Source organism: Camelus dromedarius, chromosome 30 (assembly GCF_036321535.1).
Source record: "Camelus dromedarius isolate mCamDro1 chromosome 30, mCamDro1.pat, whole genome shotgun sequence".
In the NCBI taxonomy this organism is placed as follows: Eukaryota; Metazoa; Chordata; class Mammalia; order Artiodactyla; family Camelidae; genus Camelus; species Camelus dromedarius.
The window spans coordinates 10040173-10057189 of NC_087465.1; the positions used below are offsets into that span (position 1 = coordinate 10040173).

The 17017-nt window shown below is 34.3% G+C and overlaps 1 protein-coding gene across 2 annotated transcripts in view; it reads right to left on the reverse strand.

Moving 5' to 3' along the window:
• The window catches only part of ARFGEF1 (ADP ribosylation factor guanine nucleotide exchange factor 1), a 99020-nt gene that overhangs the window by 55717 nt on the left and 26286 nt on the right, over nucleotides 1-17017 (reverse strand). For both annotated transcript variants that reach the window (XM_031441515.2, XM_031441516.2), the window contains exons 2-6: nucleotides 11517-11547; nucleotides 10814-10970; nucleotides 9295-9441; nucleotides 8232-8411; nucleotides 2828-3104 (exon numbers count right to left, since the gene is read on the reverse strand). In XM_031441515.2, coding sequence (XP_031297375.1) covers nucleotides 2828-3104; nucleotides 8232-8411; nucleotides 9295-9441; nucleotides 10814-10970; nucleotides 11517-11547 — 792 coding nt within the window. The remainder of the gene's footprint in view (nucleotides 1-2827; nucleotides 3105-8231; nucleotides 8412-9294; nucleotides 9442-10813; nucleotides 10971-11516; nucleotides 11548-17017) is intronic.

Below are 17017 nucleotides of genomic sequence, written 5' to 3' on the forward strand. Positions count from 1 at the left end.
AAGCTATTAAATGAGTATTCAACTTAAGTGAGTTTTCTAGATTTAAGAACCAAAACTTTTAAAAGTATCCTGAATAAACATTTCTAACATGTCCCACACACTTATCAGGTAATATTAAATGTCATTTAAGCTTGTTTTGATTAATCAGGTTCATCAATAATATCAAGCCCCTTGCTGCTCTAATATAGTGAGGTCCTGGATGAGGCAGAGATGGGGCCATCTGGGCCCTTCCTTACTATTTCTTCCCCAATCGAATCTACATATACAATGTAAAACTGAATTTAGTAAGTAAAAAAGAATTCATTCCCCAATTTAACATTAATTGAAAACAGATATAACTGCCAAATGGAACTTCTGAACAACACACAAGAAACTAATAAAATTTGACATTCTCAGTTAGCTTGTGTAGACCACTGCAGATAAAAATAGGATTTCCACTGGGTTTTTTGAAATGCTGAAAATACCTCAGGAAGGCTCAATTAGTACTTTAAGATGTTCTGGGATCTGGGACCCTATTCTGCGAGCCATTGCCCTAAAGCAAATAACATCAGACTGCATATGAGCTAACAGTGCTACTGTCTACAAACCCATCCCATCACACTATTATGAAGGACCACTGCTTATAACTCTGGCTTCCAGAAGTCTGTCCTCCCCATTGTTCACTGCTCCTAATCTACTACTTGTTGCAAAATTCTACAAAATACTGAATGTCACAGGAGAAATGTGATAAATAGGCATGTCAAATCAGTAGTTTTATTTTATAAAAATCCAAATACAATAGCATTTAGATTCTTCTGTGGAGTAAAAATATGTAAATGTCTTGACAATTTTTCCATCATTCTTAAGTTCTGTATTTCTGTGCTTTAGTTAGCTAAAATTACAAAGAATCTAAAAATTAAGTTTCAACATAACTATACAGTCACTAAAATGTGCACAAAATGATTAATGAAATGAGTCAATTCTCATATAAATTATCTGACAGAAATAGATTAGAGTAACAGTGAGTAATGTTTATTACACATGGGAAATGACTAGAGAAGTTAACTGTATGTTCAAAGTCACACAGCCAGTAAGTGACAAGAGATGTGACTCAGAGCAGATAATCTACTCCAGGGCAGGCACTCTTAGCCAAAGGCTCTCAGGCAGAATTTTCACTTATATGAACTGTCAGGAGGAAAATACCTTTGAAAAGCCAAAATAATCACAAATACACCACAGGGAGTTATGTCTTATTTACAATTCTGTATCCTAAAAGGTACCTACAGTGGTACCAAGTACACAGCATATCTTCCATTCCTTGGTTTTCAGCCTATGTTGTTTCTCCTGTTGGAAAACTTCCTAAACTTTCTAGCCAGCCAATTCCTACCCTTATCCAAACAAGATTCAGCTAAAACATCATCACTTTCTCAAACTCTCCTCCGCAGACTTACCCTGTGCATGCCACTTGCAGGTTTATCACATTACACCTCATTTATACATGCCTGACCTTCCCGGCACACCACCAGCACCCTACGAGTGATGGCTAGATCATCATCAGCTGTTTAACCCCAAGTCCTAGCACCCTGCCTGGGACACAGTATGCCAAATGAATGTTTGCTGAGTGCATGGATGAAAAAATGGAGGAATAAATAAAGTTCCAGTTTTATCAGATATTAGCCCTTTGACTCATCCCCTTTAAAAGCATGCAGTGAAAGTAGGGAAATCTTGGCAAGGGCAGGTTAGGAAAATGTAAATCACGTAAGCAGTACAGATTCACTATTAGCCTGAGTACTAGGAATGCCAGGCTTTTCAAAATTGTCCCTTTTAAAATAAATACTAAAAAAAAATAAATAAATAAATACTAAAGTACCATCAAAGATAGTAAAAAGTAATTCATGGCACTGCTAATATTTACGCCACTATTATGTTATGAAAAAGATATGGTTAAAAAAAATCAAGAGCTGAAAAATACTATAAAAGTCTTTCCTCAAAGTAAAGTAAAAACAGAAGTCAGATGAATTGTAACTAAGTCCTAACCATCCTAGTTCTACAAAACCACACTGGAAAGACAACAGAATTTCTATCATTTTTTTTTTTTTTTTTTTTTTGACACCAAGCTAAGGAGAAGTAAAGGGAACAAACTTACTCCCTGGCAGTTTTATAGAACAGCAAAAACTGGAAATAATGTTTGGGGAAAAAAATGACTGCATGTGATTATTTTTAGAGAAATAAATTTGTAAAAGAAAGAAATGTAATTTAATTTTTGTAATCTTGTCAACTTTTTCTTATAAACAAATTTACTCAGAAAAATACTGTCAGAGAACATCTAAATTTTATTGATTACTAAACATTAGGCTATAAAAATAAACAAGATATTTTTGTATGCCAGGTAGTTACTCAGAGAATTTCTTTGCATATTTAATTTCAGCACTTTTTTTGACAATATCTTGTGAACTTACAATGATTTCTTAAAAGTTTCAGTCACATTCCAGAAAACCTTACTAAATGAACAGCCCTCTTGTTTGCTAGGAACTAACGTTCAGATAACTGAGGTTCCTATCTAACGTGCTAACAGACATTTATGACCCTCTTTTGTAACGTATCTCCTCCAAAGCAAGTCTATAACTCATACTGCTCATAAGATGCTAATGAATGCGTAATATCAACAGACGTTTTGTGGGCTTACGTGAAATCAACTTTACCACTTAGGATGGAAAAAGTCCACAACTACCACAATGTTTCTGATATCCATTAAATCATATTACCTTTTCCATATTTTGTTACTAAAAACACATTTCTGGCATCCTTCCCTTACCACACCCCCCCAACCCCTACTCAAAAAGATTACTTTCGGCTGCAGTTGCCTGATCAGCTTCAGTCTGCTCATTTTCTGCACTGGAAATATCAGATCCATTTTCAGGCTCTGTATCATCCTGAAGGCTTTTATCCGCATCATTTGTATGGGGATCAAGGTCCCCTTCATGTTCTTGGGATATATGATCAACAGTCTGCGGTGGCAAGTATCTGAGTTGAGGTGATTCAGGCTCATGATGGCTTACTGGAGACTGCAACAGATGATGATGCTGTCGATGCCTTTCTTTTTCCATTTGTTTGGCTTCCTGCAACTAGAAAAAAAGAGACCATAATTTCCAATATTAGCAAAGTAAGTTGTCTAAATTTGGAGGGGTAATGTTACACTCAACTATAAATCCTTCATATAAGGTGCCACCTTGTCTCTAGGTGTAGAAACTGCAGTCCATCAGAAATAAAAAACAAAACATATTAAAAACACAGTAACAAAAATAGTGGTTACTTCTTAGGGGGATAGAATTTGGCAAACAAGAACAGAGATGGAAGTCTTTCACTATATGTTCTCTTTTCATTATTTTTGGTGTTTGACATGAATGTATTACTTAAAATAAAAAAACTAAAATAATTTTAATAACTTTAGAATGATAACTGGGTTGTTGCCAGTAGATTCACCTAAAATCAAAGTTTCACTAAGGGAGGAAAAAAGTGGGCAAAGGAATAAAATACACACACATTCATTTTTACTTATATATAGGGAAACAAAGTCTAGACATAAACACAAGAAACTAGCAATAATGGTTACCTATAAGGGGTAGAAGTTAGGAAGTGACCAAATTACAAACAAGAATGGGTGGCAACTTTTCAGTGCATACCTTTCTGTACTATGTTTTTATGTTACCTCATCACGTGTCTTTTAATTAAAAAAATAAAATTACATTTAATAAATAAAATTGCAGTGAGTACCTAAATGCCTCTGCCCAATGAGTCATCTAATAAGAATGAAAAAACTGTACCTACAAATGCTCTAATTTTATTTTAGGAGACCTGTCATTATATATATAACACCATGGGTAAAACTGGCTCACTTACAAGATGCTAAAAACAGTAACAATCAAGAACACAGTGTTTCATTTTTTAGCACTTTATTGCTTTTAGACACATCTCTTGTGGTCTTCATGACCTAATAAGAATCATTCTCATGGAATTAATTTCCACAAAGATAAGTATTTTATAGCATCAAATATGAACGTTTCATATTCCTAGTAATATTCCAGGTTATGTAGAAATATCAGAATTAATTATATGAATGTAAAAATAAAGTTGAATTAAGATTTCAATGCCCCAAAGGTAGGAACAGACTTAACATCTACATGGTCTAAATCCCTTATTTTATAGGTAAGGAAATCAATGGGCAGGTCTAGTTGCATAGTTGGAATCAGAACAGAATTCCCAAACCAAAGCTCTGGCCCATTCATGAGAAAGTCAATGTCCAAATTAACAGTAAGGAGCCTATGACTTGCAGTCCAATCTCACCCCCAGCTCAACTTCAGCTAGTCTGCACCATGGTTTAGCAGGGCAAGTACATGCTTTGGAATCACAGACAAGCAAGGTGTTGAATTCTAGCTTTTTCTACTTTTTCCAGAGTTCTGTAACCTCTAGAAAGGTCTTTGAAAAATAGAGGAAATTAACTTAAAACATTTTCTGTACACTTTCACACTTTCTAGAGTAGGGTTTCTCAATATCAGTACTACTGACATTTGGATCAGGTAATTCTTTGCTGTGTTTGAGTGGGGGGATGTGAGTGAACTAGGATTGTCCAGTGTACTGCTGGGAGTTTAGCAACATCCTATCCCTATCCTTAATGGGCAGAAACCCATTATATGCCAATAATAGCCTCCTCACCCCAGTCATGACAATCAGAAGTGCAAATGTGGCTTTGGAGGCAAAACCATCTCCCACTGAAAACCACTGTTCTAGAGAAAGAAATCAGCATTTCCTCCTTTGAAATAATTTTAGAACTGAATACTTTATAGTGAATTTTATTTGGGGAGGAGAGGAAAAGTTATCAGTAGCATATACAAATGAATTAGACTTCTAGCTTAGAATATTTTAGCAAACTTGAAAAAATCAGTCTGTGTCCCACCTTTTTAATTTTCTCTCCCTCCCCTTTCCCACTTCTCTATAATTTTCTATAATTAAATATGCTTCATGACATGAAACATGTTTATAGGTTCTATCACAATTCAGTTACATATTTACTTTTGGGGTTATTGGTTCATCTTCCCCCTCTATGCCCCACAGTTCGTTAAGATCTTTCAAAGTAGTGGTCAAGCTGGTTTTGCCCAGCACTGTGTAACTGAGAACCAGAACAGTGCCAGGAACATACAGAGAATGTAATAAGAAGTTGCTGAACAAGTCAAACCAATAAAAATATTCTTTATATTTCTGCCATTAAAAAGTGATAAAATCATTATCATTCACTCCTTCAAAAAGGAGCAAAACTCTTATTTGTGGTTGCAAAATATGAGCAATAATCCAGTGTCAATATACAGGAGAGTGACTGAATAGATGTGAAAAAAACATGAGGAAGATCTCTAAGGAGTGATACAGAATGCTTTCCAGGACATACTACTAAGTGACAAGAGCAAAGTCCAAAAGAGTATCCGCAGGACGTGGTAGCCAGCCTTTTTAAGACAGCCACCCATGATCTCCACCTCTTCACGTTCTCCTCTTTGTAGAGTCCCCTCCTTTACTGTGCCAGGGATGATCTGCGTGACCACTTCTGATCATAAGGTAGCTTCTGCCTTGTTTTTCTCTCTTTCTGTCTCTCTCTCTCATTCTCTAGCCCAATAAAGGCTTTAAGTGACAGCAGCCCCAGCTGATACTGTGATCCACACAGCCACCTGCAACCTCATGTGAAATCCAAGCCACAATCATCGAGCTAAGCCACGCTTGGATTCTGGACCTTTGGAAACTGTGAGATAAGCAGCTAAACCGTGAGTTTCAAGCAGCTAAACTATGAGTTTTAAGCAGCTGAAGTTTGGAGTAAGTTTGGAGTAAGTTTGTTATGCAGTGATGGATAACTAATATAGTATGTTACCTTTCATGTAAGAAAGGTGATACATGAAACCATACATATATCTATCTGCTCATTTGTGCTAAAGAAATGCAGAAGGATGAACTAGAAACAGTAGAGATTATCTACATCCATCCAAAAGAGATGGAAGAGGACTGACAGGAATGACAGGAGTATACCTTTTTTATAGCTCTAACTCTTAGCTTATAGTAGTGTTTAGCATACTCAGGAAATGTAAGTAAGCAATTAAACCAGAATGCAAGGGACACTGAAATGGAAAACAGGCAGTAATAAATGAACTTAATTGCATTATAAAGTAATATTGTCCCTTAAGAGTACAGAGAAGAAAAGAACTAACCTAAGTAACTTTAGAAAATATTTTGAATGGATACTGTAAGACTAAAGACAAAAAAATAAGCCAAAAAATAAATGTTACAATTTACTTAGTAAATTTGCTTCTCACAGTGGTATGAGTTAGCAATTCTAAAATTATTTTCTGTGTGTTACAGTACAGGACTGAACAAATAATGTATCATAGAAAATGAAGGCCTTATTTCTCACGTTTAGGGAGAGGAAGTTATAAATAAAGGAAGAAGGTTGAAATGAACCCTATGGTACTGGACTGGAATCAAAAGTTATCAGTATGAACACATAGTTTTTAACATACATAGACAGTCACATACAGATATGGAAGAGAGAAGAAGTGGGAAAGTGGGGTGAGTATACACATATATATTCCCTAGTTCAATCTGCTGAGAGGGCTTCCAAGCAATAACATCCCAGCTACAACAAACACACCTAGCACTCAGATTCTAGCTTCTAATTACCATTCTCCAACCGAAGAAGTCAGGGCTCCCTGTTTAAGTGTCTACTACTCCAAAGCTGAAGCAGAGGAAATTCAAAATGAGCCTGGAAAATCTTGAAATTCCAGAAAGTAAGGAGGGACTCAAAAAAAAAAAAAAAAAACAAAAAAAACAATGGGAACTTGTCAAAAGGTCAGAAAGCCAAAGCTGGAATAACTGGGACAACAAAACAATGATAGAACTGGATTATAAACCATAGAATAATTACCCATGAATACAGACTGACATAAATAAAAAACTGAATAAATAAAAAGGGAAGGAGAATAATTCTGGTCAATAAACACAGAAGGAGAGAGAAACAGAAAATCACCACTAGGGAAACACCGCAGTAATAACTGTTGCCAACAATATTCACTGATGGACACTCATACTGGGGGTGGGGGAGTGTGAGGGAAAAATCAGGATATTCGCATAGTATTAAAGTATCTCTCCCAAGATATTTATTAACTACAAAAGAGTAACTTTACAGTGTAAGAACCTGGCAGCTACCACCTTAACCGAGTAACCAGGGTTAACGTCGTCAGTATTAGGACATATCAACATCATGAATTACTGACGTGATGTATTGAAAAGGACACAACACTGCTTCAGAGGTACTCTTGCAAGACATGGACAACTTCATTTTAATCATGAGAAAACATCAGACAAAGCAAACTGAGGGATAATCAACAAAATAACTGATCATCACCCTTCAAGGTGATGAAAGCTGGACTGAGAAATTTTTACAAACTGGAGATGAGTAAGACATACTAAATGCATATTAAATGCAACGTGGGATCCTGGATCAGATCTTAAAACAGAAAAGAAAAAAAAAGAAATTAATGGGAAAATTGGTGAAATTCAAGTAAGGCTAACAGTTTATTTAATAGTATCATACCAGTGTAATTTCCTGCTTCTGGACACTGTAATGTGGTTCTGTAAGATGCTGGTATTAAGGAAAGTAGCAGGGTAAAGGAGATATCTCTGTAAATTTTTTTGCAACTTTTCCATAAGGTTAAAATCAGTTCAAAAAAAAAAGTTAGAGGTTGGTTTTTAATTATGAAGACTAAATAACTAAAAAAATTAATGATTTTCTAGCTGCTGATCTCTTACTTCCTCCCCAAATATATTTCATCAACATAGAACACATTTTGTTTATTTTTTAAAGGCTCAATGAATAATCTTATACCAGAACAGATCAAATAGGTAACTTATCTATATTACACTCATCTACTAAGCTTGAGAGCTTATTAAAAATATCAATTCATAAACACTTCCATAAGGATGATGGCAACTGATATCTTTCAATTTCTATTTGTGAGCAACTAGAGACGTATTTTATCCAAAGTCAAACAAGTCAGTAAGCCTCAGAACAAAACAAAACCACAGATCTCCAGTACACAAAACCTTAAAAACCATTCTCTCCACAGGCACAAAAGATTTCAGTGTAATTTCCATAAAATTTTTTCTATACTTGATGCTTGTGGTGTTCCATACAATCTCTCTCATTTTCTAATACTTACTGCTTGGTTTTCCATGCGTGCAAAGATAACATTTAGCATCTGAGTAAGAGTAGCTTTGGCTGTTGTCTGATTGATGAGATTTTTGCTTGCAAGATAGATATTGTAACATGTTCTCACAGCTTGCAGTACAGTTCCTTCATGAATTTCTATGTGTTGAGATGTTACTGCAGTAAGTAAAGCCTTAAAAAAAAAAAAAAAGTTAAAGCAATTTTTTGCATCCAGAGTTTCAGCATAAAAATATATATTTTTATATTAGAATCAAAATTTTCAGACATCATTACCACTTTAAGGTAATGTATAGAGTTTCTATCTGCCTTAAATATATCATCAACTGTTAAAATATCCTATGTTTTCCTCATTCTGGCAGCAGCTTCCATATAATCCTCTCAAACCCAAAACACTAGAAAACCATTCAACTGATTTGTTTCAGTCCACAATTTCAAAAGTACTAACAGTACAAGAAAATTTTACTGATAACCAAACACACCACAACTACTACTAGCAGTAACATTAAAAATTCAGTATTTGCAGCAGACTGAAAACACAACTGAGTGATTTTCCTTGGAAGGAGCTGATCACCCAGGTATATCACAGCACAAACCCAGGACGGGGTTTAGCTGAGCAGGTTCAGCAGACTGACAGGTGCAAGGGAATCAGGAAAGCTGGTGCACAAGTAGTTCATATGGTGAAACCCAGGACTAGAGGGCAGACTGCAAGGACTCTGATAGCAGTAGAAGAAACTAGAAGAGTCACAAGACCTTCTTCACATGGGACCTGAAAGCTTAATGACAGAACCATGCCAGAAACAGAAAAGCTCTGGAAGGCTCTGGGGCCCTAAACTGGGACCTTTAAATAACAGATTTGCAAATAAGTGTCTTGTAGCGAACTCTTGGCATTCAGCAATAAAATCTCCCGATGTGGAGTCTAAAAAGTACCCAAATGACCTCCATTATAGCTGGAAAGCACATAAAATGACCTTTCCAAATATTTTTCAAGGTAAAAGGCTTCTGATTTTTAAAAATATAGATTATGAATAACAAGTTCACTTTATCTCATAAATCACCTTTATTATCTGTAACTGAACTCCTTCATCTGTTTGAGGACCTTGGAAACAGCCACAAATTGTTTCAATAATTCTATCAATTAATTTTTTGCCTGGTGTTGTACTATCTGGAGCATTGCCAGTCAAGTGCCCATAAGCAATAAGTTTCTGAAATGGAGAAAAAAAAATAAAGATCCTAATTAAGCTAACAAATATATATACTAATTAAACATACATTAAAATTACAATATACAGGGGGAGGGTATAGCTCAAATAGCAGAGCGCATGCTTAGCATGCACAAGGTCCTGGGTTCAATCCCCAGTACCTCTATTTGAAAAAAAAAAAAAAAGAAGAAGAGGAAGAAATAAATAAATAGATGTAATGACCCCCCCAAATTACAATATACAACTGAATATATATTAAACATTTTACATAGAACTATTAAAGAATACTCAAAGCCAAGGCTATACCAACTTTTCCTGAAGAAAGCTTTATTAGCTATATAAACGTGAAATTATTTATACTCATAATAACCACAAAAACAGAAAAATAACCACAGCAAAACCATCAGGCAATACCTTTAAGGAGGGCAGACCTAAGAACTTGTCTCTGATGAGTTAGAATGGCTTATTGCTTTCTGTCCAAACATTACTGATACTGCTTTTGCAAAAGCTATCGTAACACATTCAAATAACCCAAAATCACCTGCCAAATTAGATCTGCGAAAATGCAGAGAACCCAATTTCCATACACTGACTGCGATAAATCACAGATTTGTTTACTTATCATTACCATTATAGCCCTGGAAGGAAGGCCTTAGATACTTTAATTTTAATTTTTCAGGGAAAACAAAGTCACAAATCAAATGAACTTATCCTTAATCTATCTTAAGAACAAATCATATGGATATGGTCTTTTCCACTGAATTGCTAGTTAAAAGGTATAATCCCCAAACCATGAAAATATCTGAAAAGAAAAGGACCTCTCTATCTGAAGGTTTGTCTTATAAATATCTAAGAGGATGTGTGTGTGTGTGTGTGTGTGTGTGTCAAAGTAAAACAGGAAGATTTAAGAAATTTTTCTGACATAAATGAAGGTCAGAGCTGAAGTCCAATAGTAAATATAAATACTAAACTGTTAACATTAACCTATTGCTTTATATAAAACAGCAAGCATCTGGTAAAAAAAAAAAAAAAAACACTGAAATAATGATATATATAAAAATCAGCAGGTTAAAAGTACCATTTTTTTTGCATTTCACTGATTAAAAAAAGAGCATGAATCAACAGTTTCATTACTGATGACCTCAGTAAAGATTCTGTGTCTCACTAAGCTCACTACTGACTTTTGTTACCCTTAACCTAGAAACATCTTTTTGCAACTATTGTTTCTCCTGAATGTTAAGCAACCACTTGGTTTCTTACCACAAAAAGAATAATCAACTGCTCTCATGGAAAATGACTGACTCATCAATTGTGAGTAATGTTTAGAAACGCATTCAGATTAGATAGTTTTTAGACAGTGCCGTTTTATACATACCTGTAAACAATCTAGAGATGTACTAACTATGCGGGGACATTTGGACTGGCATGCCAATTCAAAAGGTAGGAAGTACTTGTCTGCTTCGATGAAATTTGTCTTTGATTTCACCGGTGGAAGGGTGCTTGATCCAGCTTTTGCTTCTCCATGAGGAGGACTAAAGAAAAAGGGAGAGCCTGATTAGAATATCACATTTTTCATGCTGATGATACACTCAAATAAAAACACAGAATTTCAGTTCTACAAGGCACTTTGCTAAACCAGACTTCCTCTTCCCATATTTCATGCGGAAAATAAAGTCCAGAGACGTTAAGTGATTTGTTGTAGGTCATAAGCTAGTGGCCAGAGCTGTAACTAAATGCAAGAAAAATTTTAAAAATCAATGCAGTTATCTAATTAAATAATTTAGGTTACTAAATATTTAGTAATCTTTCTAAATATGAATCAAACACTTTAAAGCATATCGTACAGCATTTCAGAAATACCCTTATTTATTTATTTACAAGCTCTTTCAGTATTTACAGGTATGATTACCATTCTATTTCTCAAAAATTATTTTTTAAAAAATTGATTTTGTTACAAAGGCCACATGTAGAAAATTTGCCACACTAAAATACAGATGATTGTATTACTATTTTGGCCAAGACTGACAAGTTTGCAAATTTTTTTTGCTGAAGAAAAAAACCAAAAACAAACGACAAACCTCTGCTTTTCAGTTTCCGCTTTTATTTCCTCTGGTGGGAGGGAAAAAAAAAGCATACATTAGAAAACTTAACAACAGAAAGATCATTAAGTAATTTGATTACAGGTTTTATAAATTAATTTGTAACTTCTATAAGAAGTTGAGAAGAATGCAAATTCAAAAGAAAATTAGGTACTAATAATATTCTGTTGCAGACAAATGTATTAATTTACAGAATATAATTCTATAAAACTATATGTATAAACAACCATAAGGATAGGTACAATTGTGGGTTACTAATTCCCAAAGCATTTTCTTTCCTCAAAGTAGTTTTTTTCTTTTTTGTCAAGTAACTATTTACATTGACCAGCATTAATATTAAGAACAAAATAATAAGCACGCTGTATTCAAATCACAAAAGATAAGGTACATGTTGGTTGAGGAAAAAAGCTCAAGGTACCACCCTTGGGATTATTTCAAGGAGATTATCAGTCCAGGACTATAACTTCTTAACCATCTACATATTTGTTGATATTTTATCAATTTTTCTACCTGTGACTATACAAGGTGCTATAAAACACGTATTCTCAATTTAATGGGAAATTTCCCTTTTGCTGTTTACATCTATAAGAGATGAAGAAAATTAGGTACATTCCATCTGTAACAGAAAAATCTTAAATTTAATGATAGTTTTGGGAATCCAGTTAATTGATTAAATTTGAAATTTTTAAGAAAAGCATTCAAATATAACATTAATAATTAATATTACTGCAGCCAACAATTTTTGGGAACTTACTATGTGCCAAGCACTGTTACATTTTACAGGTACTAACATAAGCCTTGTAACAACCCTATGAGGTTTGTACTATCGTATTTCCATTTTAAAGATTAGGAAACTGAGGCACAGAGAGGTTGAATAACTTGCTCAGGGTCTGTATGGCTTCGGTGTGGGGCTAATCTGGTTTCACTAGGTTTTAAAACTAGGTAATCTAACTCCAGATTCTGATTTTTCAAATACCCTACTACACAGGTGTATCATGAATACTAAGCAAAATGTATTAAATTTGGGTACTATGAACAACTTCTAGACTTCTAGATTTTATAGCAATTATTAAGAACTATCATGTATTAAGCACCCTCCATGTACCAGAGATGACAGTAAGCCCTTTATAAAGTGACTTTGTCAAATCACTTCGTCATTGCACAATTTATGCATTCCTAGTCTGTGCTAAGCACTGTTATTTGGTATTTTGGTCTAGTTCTCTGTGGACCAAAGCTCTTTCCATTTTACCAGTAGGAGCAGAAGGGAGAGAATGTGAAAATATTATCTGGGGGTATTTAAAATACTACTTAGGAGGAGGGTATAGGTCAGTGGTAGACTGAGTGCTTAGCATGCACGAGGTCCTGGGGTCAATCCTCCGTACCGCCATTAAAAAAAAAACCTAATTACCCCCCCAAATGTAATAAAGTTTAAAAAAGTTTTTAAAAAAACAAAAATAAAATAAAATACTACTTAATAAAAGTTCAAAGTCTGATCTTTAAGATCTGCATATGGCTACTAAGCTTGTACAGTTCACCAGTGCACATAATAATAATTTAAATCATTTCTAAAAATATAGTACAGATGAGAGGGAAATGATATATTAACTGTTTCAAATCTTCATAAAAATTTTAAAACAGTATTTTTTAATTTAAAAACATTATGGTTATTGTTAAAGAAGCTGAGATGTTGCTAAAAACCAGGTAAGGTAGAAAAAAGATGTGAGGAAGGGGGAGGTGGCAGTTTTTGTATAAGGTGAATTTCCATTTATAAAATAGTTAGGGAATAGGATATTCCTGTTTAAGAAAAAATATTTTAATTAAGAGTATCAGAGGTAGCATAACATTTTCAAGAGCCTTGTTTTGATAGCACCTGTCAATAAGATAACTAAGTAACTATGTAACCTTGGGAAACAACCCTCACTTCACCAATTAAGTAACTGCAAAGGTCCTTATATTCTAAAACATTGATCAACAATTACGGCTCACATCCCAAAGCCAACCCACCACTTCTTTCCCTACCGCCCATGAATTTAAGAATAGTTTTTACAGCTGAGTACCTGTGACCAATTTGATGATAGGGACACTAACTTTGTAGCCCAATGAAGAATGTTATCCTTGCAAAAAATAATTTCACTCTTTTCATTAGTAGACCAAGGTTACAAAATTAATACTCAACTGCTACTATTTTGAATTTCAATAATAAAAAAGTCTGCATAAATTTGTTTCTCTTGTTAAGTCCTTACACAATATTGTTGACCTTTCCTTTTGGCCCACAAAGCTCTTTACAGAAAAAGTTTGCTGGCTTTTGCTCTAAAACACTAGGTTCAAAGGATCCTATAGGCTTTATGAACTATTTATTCTGTGATTTCATTATTTTTTAAGTGTCCATATTTAAATAGTCTAATAAAACATACCTAACATAAGCTACACTGAACATATTTCTCTGCCAATTTAGATGGCACTAAAATATTTATATACATCTATCTACCTACCCATCTCTTTATTGTAAATATACAAGGCAAGCACTGTCCAAACTAATCTCAGTAATTTTTTTTTACAAAGCAATAAAAAACACTTTAATTCTCAATGTTTCTAATGTTTGAAGTCAGTTTGCACTAAATATAAACTTCACTATTTTTTTATTTTCCTATACACTTATAACCCACAAAGAGTTTTTAATGTTTTGACAAAATCTTTAAAGGTCAAAGAACAATAACAATTTCTCCCACTGATTATTAACATAGCTTGCATGTTTTCAGCCTGCGGAGTTATCTTTATGGTCCTGCAAAATGCTTATATTTTTACAGTCTTCTTTAAGATCACTTGTATTCATTTTAATATATTTCCTTTCAAAGCCATTCAAGGCCACTTAAACAGAAAGACACTATCACTAAAAAGAAATTGAGATTAAGGGGGGGGGGTATAGCTCAGTCATAGATTACAAGCTTAGCATGTACAAGGTCATGGGTTCGACTCCCAGTAACTCTGTTAAATAAAACAAACAAACAAACTTAGTTTTACCCCCAACTAAAAAAAATTTTTTTTAAGTAATCAAGATTAAAAGGACAAGCAGCAATAGGGGCGAGGTAGAGAGATTAAGTATTTACCAAAATACAAAAAGTAACATTATAAACCCACAGAACCATAAACAAATTGTAAAAAAATTATATATGCATATAATACTACTTTATATTTGTACGGCAACAGAGTTTAAAACACTCTTCTATACATTACCTAGTTGTACCCTTGATTCCTCACTCTGTGGATGAGGAAACTAGATCAGATTGGTTAAATAATGGTTTAAAAGTGATCCAGAAACTAGTTCCTGTAGTCTTAAGAGTATTACACACTACACATGGTGCTATATTTAAGCAACCCTCCATTAACTGATGTGAGTGAACTGAAAAATTCATTCAACAATGAGCTGAGTACATGGAAAGCAGTGGTTCTCAAAGTGTGGTCCCAGGACTGGCAGCATCACCAGGTGCCACACCAAACTTCTGAATCAGAAACTATGAGCATGGAGCCCTACAACCTGTCTTAGTAAGATTTCAAGGGGATTCTAATAAACAAACAAGTTTAAGAATCATTGCCATGAAGTGGTTAAAAGAAATGAGTGCAAAACAGTCTGGTTTCATCCACTGTGTCCACAACCATTTACTGGACCTGTAAGACTTCTTAAACTGGCGTTTGAATCCATGCTAAAAAGGAATTTCTTTTCAGTTTTTTTTTAACTTATAATAAATGTCTAGTAACAGTCTTTGAGGAAACTATTTCTCTAATGAATCAGGACTTGAAAATAGTTTGCTTCAGGCTGGCCTTCAATAGTAGAATCAAGACATACAACTGACTCTTGGAACAAGGCGGGGGTTAAATTATCATCAGCCCTCCATTTCTGCTGTTCCTCTGCATCCCTGATTTAACCAATCACGACTGTGTAGTACTGTAGTGATTACTATTGAAAAATATCCATATATAAGTGGACCCATGCAGTTCAAACCCGTGCTGTTCCAAGGTCAACTATAAACTAATTAATTTCCTATTATTAAAGGAAAAACACCCAGAAGAAAAAAAATATTAAAGATTCAAATTAAGAAGTAGCACACTCAAACCAAAAACTACTTGGTGCTTAATTGTAAAATATTCTCCTGTTAAAGTCAGAATAATCATGACAAGGATGACCACAAATAGCAAAATATTTTTGACACTGTTCGGGAAAACACTAGAGAATGCAAATAGACAATAGTGAATGTGATAAGAAAAGTCATCACTCTTGAGCTGAAATAAGATAAAAATGAGATACTGGATTTGTTTATTTAGTGATATTTAAGCTTTTAAACTATATAGTCATAGCCCTTAAACTTTATTACTGAAATTCTTTCAGGAATTATTTCATCTATAGCCATTAACTCCACCTATCCCTATTTTTATACAATTTTTTAAATCTTAGAAACATAACCACTGTATTATATATAGAAGGAAAGATTAAAATGAAAGGAAATGCATCATTGTAAACTAGCATAGAAAATACAGATTTTAAAGTATTTTGAAAGAAACGTAAGTTTTATTCCTTTCAAGAACATTAAGTTACTGGAACCAACCTGACACAGTTGATAAGGCACAGGACTTCTCTAATGAACAAGAAAGAATAATTTATTAAAAAAAAAAAAAACCGATCAACTTGCTTAGCAGCTTTCTTTTCCCCCCCGACAGTAAAAATATAAACTTCAAAATAATATTTATATGGATTCAACAAATTCTATTATCTATATACTATGCAAGACTTAGACCATTTTGTCTTACAGTATAGCCTGAAGAGCCAACAGTTTTTACTCAATGCAAACTAAACTGGTAAACTAAGAATAAAGATTAAAAGTCAAATGAAGAGTTTTTAATCATCACATTAGAACTTACACATCCAATGTGTTGTCTCTGTCACAGCAGTGGGAGGTTATGCATCAATTATAATACTGCCAGTATTCAAAAATATTTGTGGAATTCATTGTTTGCAGTTCTTTCCTGCCTGCTTCCTTCTTTTAAATGAATAACCTCACAGAAGGAAAAATCTCTAGAAAGGGAATCAGATTCTAACCACCATTTAACCACAAGTGGCTTGGAGCCAAGTATCAAGAACGGTGATGTGACTACAAAACAAAAGTTCTTAACTTCAGTGCTTCTGTGAACTATGTCAAATTATACAAATTTTGGTCATGCTTCATTTTAAGCGACTGGGATGTTCAAGTGGCAGTATTTAGCAAGCACTAAGGCATATAAACGTGAAGATCAGGAGACAGTGTGGCAGACTGGATTTTCCAAAATGGTCACTATGTTATCTCTCACTCCACATGTCCTTCTGCAAAGTGACCTTGCCACACCCAACCAAAAGAGAGAGCCTAATTAATTCCAAACCCCTAGCCCCTTGAATACAGGCTGGCCTCAGAGATTCATTTTCAACCAATAGAATACAGTGGAAGTCACAA